A 7864-nucleotide genomic window follows, 5' to 3' on the forward strand; every position below is an offset into this window, starting at 1 on the left:
CCTTCTTCTAGAACAGCCGAATTCTCTATAAAAAAGGGACCAAATGGAGAAATCAGTAACTATTTATCCAAGATATACTAAAAGAGTTTTCTCTGGTGCCTCACTGAGAAGTGGAAGTGACTCTGGGTTTCAAAATCTATTTCAGATTGATTTTCAAAGCCCTTCAAATTCGAGCCTCCAATTAAATAATTCCACCTTATTCCTACTACTCTCTAACATATACCCTCCACTTTCATCAAAATAGTCTCTTCTCTGTTCCATAAACACACCATGTTTGTTCCTGCCCTTGCTTATATACCTCCCTGCTTAAAATACCCTCTCTCTAGCTGAGATGTTAGATTCTGCCTAAACTAATTCTACCTGTACTTCAAAGCTCATCCTTAGTTCCATGAGATGAAAGTTTATGAAATGTTCCCCAGCTCTTCCAGGCCATTCTATTCCCTCCCTGGTCCAAATCTGTAAGCCACAATACAGTTTTGTAATACAGTTGTTATTTCATGTGTCAACTCCATCACTCAATATGAAGTCTAGGAAAGAGGTAGAACTACTATGCACACCTCCCTAGCTCCCAAAGTCCAAAGGATCATGCTAGCACAAAGGCATTCAGTGACACTTATGGATTGGTACTTTACTCTCATAATGTTTAAGTAACTAAACAAATGCCAATATTTCCAGTGTTTCCAACATCCCTATGAGCTGGCCCCCTTCTGAGTAAGTACGGATGTTCTCAACATCTGTTTATTAATTCAGTGGATGATCACTGAATATCTACATGCATATCTAACTAATAAATCTTGAATAATTTTTATCCCTTTGTAGAATTTTAAAAAAAAGTTTTCAAATAGTTTTTCCCATTTAGGAACACTCAGAGAATCACAGAATTTCAAGAGGCAGAAGAGACATCAAAGGCCATCTGGTTCAGTATATCCCTCATGAAGTGGGCCTCCAGAATCCACAGAATGTTGCCCTAACCAGAAATGTTTCCCAGTTTCACAAATGAATCAGCTGAGACGCTAGTGATCGAACCCCAGTGATGTTAACTCCTTTGAGCAAGAAACTGTGTGGTATAATGGAGAAAGTGCTCTATTTGGAGTAAAAGGAACCCAGGTTCAAACACTAGCTCCACCGTGAGTTATTGCCAGTGTGACCTTGGGAAAGTCACTTTCCCTCTCCAGGACCTTAGTCTGTTTCTCTGTAAAAGCAAGGACTTAAACTGGATGATTTCTAGGTTTCCTTTCAGCTTTACCAGGGGAAGACTTCCTAGCTCCCTACTCCAATAAAACAATGAAGTTCACACCATATTCAATAATGATTGAGAAATCCAATGAGAAACTATGTGACATCTTCTTCCACCCCAGAACTACATTAAAAAGAAAAAAAATTGATAGAAGCCTATGGGAAGCATCAATGTGACCAGAGACCAGGAACCTGCAAGGCTCTGTGACCAGAAGCAACAAGGGCAGGGGGTTCCCTGAGAAAGCCTCAGGGTGGGGACCTCAGAAGCCCAGAAGAACAGCAACGTGACCAGAGATTAGTGAGACAGCTGCAGGGCTTAAATCTAGATCAGGACTGATAGTTTCAAGGGTTCTAAGTTTCCTAACACTAAGACACTAGAGAAGCCCTGAAGATCCAGCATTCTGAACCTCAAAGACCCAGATAGGGCAAATCATAGGAGGCAGAGGTCATCACAAGGACCCAGGGGACCCAGAGGCAAGACCAAGCAGGGGTAACCACACCACCCAAAAGTACAGCAAAGGACAGAACCTGGCCCTAACATAAATCCCCAGTTCAATAACTAAAACTTGAGAGTTGAGTAAATAAAACACTTGCATGCATCAAAAATTATTGCAAATCCAACTCTATAACAAGCAATAACTCAAAGGAAAAGTAGATTTTCCAAAAAGATGACATGAAAACTCTGAAGAAATAAAAAAGTGAAATAAAAGCTCTAAGTGGAAAGTACTAGAAGACTAATTAGCTTAGAAAAGAAAGCAGTAGACTGGTTCTGTTGTGAGGATTGAAGAGAGGAAAGAGAAGAGAGGGCAAAAAGAGGAATATATGAATATAGAAAGGGAGAAGGGGGTAGAACTTGCTATTTCCCAAAATTAGGGTGAGAAGATATACAAACATGGAGGAAGTGGGGAGAATAGGTATCAGATGAACCTCCCTCCGTTTGTTTTTGAGATTGAATCTCCCTCTCACCTAAGCCTTGTGGAAAATATAGCAGCCACTCATAGGCCTGATTCCAATGGTGATCAGTACAGAAGCTTTGAGTCGTTCCATTTCCAACTTGGGCCAGTTCAACCCTCTGTTGAACTGTGGGCCCACCACTCCTGAAGGCTCACCATATTGGTGCAGGTCTTGGCATGGACAGCCAATCAATTTTCACCCCACTGCAGTTCAGAACTTCTGAACTCAATCTTCCAAGCTCATCCTCCCCAAGAGCAGGGAATATAGGTATATGCCATCACACCTGGTGAAACTCACTCACAAAGTGTGAGCTGAATATAAACACACACACACTCAGAGTTTGGTGTCAAAACACATCAAACACAACAGGGAAAAAAGCCAGGATGCGTAGAGGGAAAAAACAAATCTTTTGATCCCAAAGGGGCAATTAAAAAGGGAGGAAAAAGAAAAGAATTACACTCTAAGGGATGCCGTAAATTGACTCTTGGACAAATGCAGAAAGGCTGAATAAATCATGGAATATGAATGTAATAGTAAAAAATGACAAAAGAGATAATTTTAGGAAATCCTGATAGTATGAACTGATGCAAAGTGAAGTGAGCAGAACTAGGAGAACAATTTACACAAGGACAATATTTAGTAAAGAAAAACTCTGAAAGACTTTAAAAACTGATGAAAACAATGACCAACAACATCTCCAAGAAACCTCTGATAATCACATCACTAACCTCCTGACAGAGAGGTGGTAGACAGGGTGTAGACATACATTTTTGGATATGTTGTTTGACTATATTTATTACAATTTTTTTTTTCCCTTACTTTCAACTAACAGGGGACAGAAGGTGTTGGGGAAGAAAAGGGATTAGAAATAGTGATGCCTGAATAAAAGGGCCACTGAAATATTTTTTAAATGCACAAAAAGGAACAGAAGGAAGTTCAGAAGGAAGCCCAGATAAGCAGATCAATTTTGAAAATACCATGTAGAATTTATTACATTTTTTTTTAAAAAGCAACAAGTACAAAGCGAAGAATAAGTTTGATATAGAATACTTTTTTGGGTTCTACTGTATGTATGGAAATGTTTTGTTTTGTTTTGGGGGAGGCAATCAGGGTTAAATGACTTGTCTAGAGTCACAAACCTAGCAAGTGTCAAGTGTCTGAGGCCAAATTTGAACTCAGATACTCCTGACTCCAGGGCTGATGTTCTACCCATCGTATCACCTAGCTGCCCTGAAATATTCTTTTTTTAATATTTAAGTTCAGAATAAAATTTTAAGAAGTAGAAGCAAGAGAATAATATGCACAAATAACAAAACAATGTAGAGGAAAATACCAATAAAAGATATCAGAATTCAGATCAATGTAATAGCCAATCCTGATTCCAGAGGCCTCAAGAAAAAACATATATCCCTCTTCTCATGAGAGGTAGTGGACTAGAGGTACAGAATGTGGCATATATTGTTAGAAATGGTCATTGAGCCAACGTGTTAGATTGTTCTGTTTAACTGTACCTGTTTGTAACTAAGTGGATTCTCGTTTGAGGAGTGGGTATCAGGATGTTACATCAATATGAAAAAGAAAAAAACACCAATAAAAAAATTAAAGAAAAAAGTGTCCTACCTAATATCTGCACCATCCAAACAAGATTCCTTAGCAATTGTAACATGACTGATGATGTGAAATACGATATTGCCAAAAGCTAAGTACAACAGTGGAACATTATCAAGTTTTATTCATCCAAGGGCCTAAAACAATTAGCACTGCCTATATACAGGAAGAATAGTAAGACCCTACTGCTACTGACAAACCCAACTACAACACAAAAATCAGAAATGAGAGAATTTTTTGTTTTATTTTTAAAACAGGAGTATCAGAAAAGTTAGAGGCCCAGATAAAATGTATATGTATGTGTACAAAATAATGAAAAGGATTGTAGGTTATCAATTAGTCTTTTTGGTCTCACATACACTCACACACAAAAAAAGAGCAATATACTATCAATTGCTTTACCTTCAAATATCAAGGCCAAGGAAATATACACATGTATAATGTGCACTAAACCACCTCTCTTCCTCTAAAAAATGTAGTTATTTTGCTCTACTATAGTCAAAGAGAGGCTCTGTCAAAGTCCTTTCCCAAAGCTTCATCCTAAGAATGGAAAGGAACCCAAGTTGTTGAAGGATACATCACTGGAACATGAATACATATTCCGGCAAGTCCTACATAACTGAAAAGGCCCATAGACAGACTATGGCTGAGGAATAACCTATTTACATGCATAGCTATAAAGCATAATAGATACTAAGAAGCTCATCATCAGAGAACTGGACATTGAGTGATGACTTATTTCAGCCACAGCAAGTCATGAAGACCATCTAAGGTGTGGTGAAATTGCAATCTGCAACAGTAGTGGGAGTACTTAAACCAAAAAATTAAGTATCCTTGAAGTAAGCAAGAGATTTGGCACACCTGAATCAGGCACAACATGGGAAAAGAGATCTGTATTACCTTAGGATATTTCTTTTAATCTTCTAAGAATTCCAAGAATTTATATCTCAAAACCTGTAAGAATTTATAACTCAAAAAACTAAAACCATTAAGGTCTTAAAAAGTTACATACAAAGGCAAGAGATGTTATGATGTAGGAAAGATGTTTTTAAATGGAATAAAATCATTGCACTATTTCACGTTTTAAAGGCATTATCAAGCAATATATTATACATTGAATTTTAACAGATATTTATAATTTCTTCTTAAAAGCTAAAATAAGATGAATTCCTTCAAAATCTGACCCTCATCAATTTGCCAAAAATCAAATGTTCTCACACTTATAATCAGGCCAAAATTCACAGCTTAGAACATGCTGCCTTATGCCAACTCTATGATTTTCATTTCTACCCTCTAAAAAGTGGCAATCCAATACCAGGATCACATTTCCTGACTTTACCACGTTAGAGCCGCCCACCAAAGGTGCAGAAAACACTTCTCACCTGCAAAAATGAATCAGTGGGGGCTGCCTGATCAGAGATGATTTGTCATTTTAATTAAAAAACAATAATTGACAGAAATGGCTTTCATGAAAACATTCCACTTTAGAGGCTGTAACCCAAACTTAGCAGCATTAGATAAGCCAAAAGAAACCAGAGACAATTCCAAAAGATTTTTTAAAAGTAGAATAGTAATTTTTACTGTCTTAGTAAATTTCAAAATAGGAAGAAGCCAGCATAAATAGGGGGATATAAATAGGATTTTCTAATGCTTTGATTTTTAATAATCTAAAGTGATATTACTGATTAAGAATAGATGAATAATGTCCTTTCAGTATTAACAAAAAAGCTGTATTAAACTTTTTTTTAAATCAAAAGTTTAACATAGATCAAGTACTAATTGGTCCCTGTGTCAGAATTAAGGCCAAAAACTAGACTTAGTCATTCAAAGTAGAGACTGGAAACCACGCTTTGGATTTCTACACTGATGTACAAGCAGAAGTTACAATTATGTCACAGAGTTAGAAGGTATTTTAGCTCAGCTACTACAACCTCCCCTTATTTTACAGAGAAGTAAAATAATACTCAAAGAGAAGGGTCCTGCCCAAGGTCATACAATAAACTATTGACCAGACCCAATCTAGTCACTTGAAAACAATGTGCTTTTTTATATCCTGTGTAAATACACCCATATCATAACATATAATATATACCTACCAGAGACTATGTTACTGCTAATTATCTTGCCCCCCAGAGTAGCTAATGATTTGGGTACTACTGTAATGATGCTACCGCTGGTTGTTTTCACATAGGTAGCAGCTCCAGGGGTGGCAGTCATTCGAGCCCCTATCGAAGGACTGACCGTTGGTCGAGTGTAGGTTGCCTGTGTGCCTATATAAAGAGAAAAAGAGAAACCAAAACCTGCCATTATTTACAAAGAAATTATGTGTACTATTCAAACACACTAGATTCTAACCAAACTAAATTACTGTTCCTGAATTTCATGCTGTGTTCACATCTCTGTGCACTGGCACAGGGTATCTCTCATATACTGGACAAACATCTTCCCTCTTTCCACCTTATGATATTTTGCTTTTTTTTCTGGGCCTAAATGCAAGGCCACCTCCTCCATGAAGCCTTCCCTTAATTTCTTCTTACTCCTAAAATTTTCTTAGAGCATTTTGTCTGCATCCTTCCTTTGGTACTATCACTTTCTACCTTCAGTTACACATACCATATTCCTCCAGCACACCCCATTAGATTTTAAGCTCTATCCAGCTAAGATTCCACAGCACTGATGATGAAGCTTGCTATCTACCTCCTGACAGAGAAGAAAAAGACTAGAGGTGCAGTAGAAGACATACATTTTTCCAACATGGCCAACATAGGAATTAATTTTGCTCGAGTATATGTATTTACTGCAAGGCTTTTCTTTTATTTTTTTCCAATGGAGTAGGTGTGACATAACAGGGGAAGACAGTGATAGGACAGCCAAAAAAAAAAAAGAAAAGAGGTCCATGGAGGCATCTTTTTAAAATGCAAAGAAAAGATAGAATACCAGAAAGAAGCATCGACAAGCAGGAGAGCTCTGAAAACTACAGGTTAAATTTACATACTTAAAAGAAAATCAAGCTTTATATGATAGAGGTCTGAAGTCTCATGTACAAATCTCTTTCTGTTCTACTGTCTAAATGGAAATACTCAATTATTTGATATTTTTTGCATTCAGAATAAAAAATAAACAAGGGTATGGACTATGTTGCTTGTCATCTTTTTACCTCTAATGCCAAATAATACATTGTATGGAGTCGGCACTTAATAAATATTGGTTTAATTTAATTATTAACTAAATGCACCTCCCCCAAATAAGGTTGTAGTATCTCAAATCATTAATTTGTAGTTTTACAGTACACACAGGAATCATAGCTACCTCAATCCAAATTTCTCAGAGAGAAGAGGGTACTAGGATTAAGGAAGCCTGTGAAAAGTTCTTGCAGAAAGTGGGTCTTTAGCTGAGACTTGAAGGAAACCAGGGAAACCAGGAGAAGGAAATGAGGAGGGAGGGCATTCTAGGTATGTGGGACATCCAGAGAAAATGCTTAGAACTGGGAGAGGGAGTGGGGGTGTGTGTGTGTGTGTGTGTGTGTGTGTGTGTGTGTGTGTGTGTGTGTGTGTGTGTGTGTGTGTGTGTGTAAGGGCAAAGAGGCCAGTGTCAATGGATCACAGAGTACTTAGAAGGGAAAATCTAATGTCACCAATGAACAAATTATGCAGGACTATTTACCTAAAGTTGTCATAAACATCTAATGTCTATCTCCTATTATGCTCTAAATAGATTCCACAGTTTTAATAACTATTTTATAACATTAGTCATTTACCCAGCAAAAGTTTATTGAATGGCAATGTGTTTTGCGTGACTTCTCATGTAATACTGTTCTCACAGTGTCTGTCTTCTCAATGGATTAGGGAGGAGCTGGAGGGAGGGAGAGAATTTGGAACTCAAAAAAAAAAATGTGAAAAACACATGTATTTTTGAATCTAGTTTTTTTTTTCCTGGGGGCAGAGCCAAGATGGGGGAGGGAAAGCAGTAACTGTCTTGAGCTCTCTCCCAAAGCCCTCCAAATACTAAAAAAAAGGCTTTAAACAAACTCTAAAGCAGCAGAACCCACAAAAAGACAGAGTGAAAC

At 37.5% G+C, this 7864-nt stretch overlaps 1 protein-coding gene across 1 annotated transcript in view; it reads right to left on the reverse strand.

Annotated features, from left to right (window-relative positions):
- EMSY (EMSY, BRCA2 interacting transcriptional repressor) overlaps positions 1-7864 on the reverse strand; it is an 82422-nt gene that overhangs the window by 41438 nt on the left and 33120 nt on the right. The window contains exon 10 of the mRNA XM_027848089.1: positions 5895-6068. Coding sequence (XP_027703890.1) covers positions 5895-6068 — 174 coding nt within the window. The remainder of the gene's footprint in view (positions 1-5894; positions 6069-7864) is intronic.

The sequence above is a fragment of the Vombatus ursinus genome, unplaced genomic scaffold, assembly GCF_900497805.2.
Source record: "Vombatus ursinus unplaced genomic scaffold, bare-nosed wombat genome assembly UNPS02005659.1, whole genome shotgun sequence".
NCBI lineage: Eukaryota > Metazoa > Chordata > Mammalia > Diprotodontia > Vombatidae > Vombatus > Vombatus ursinus.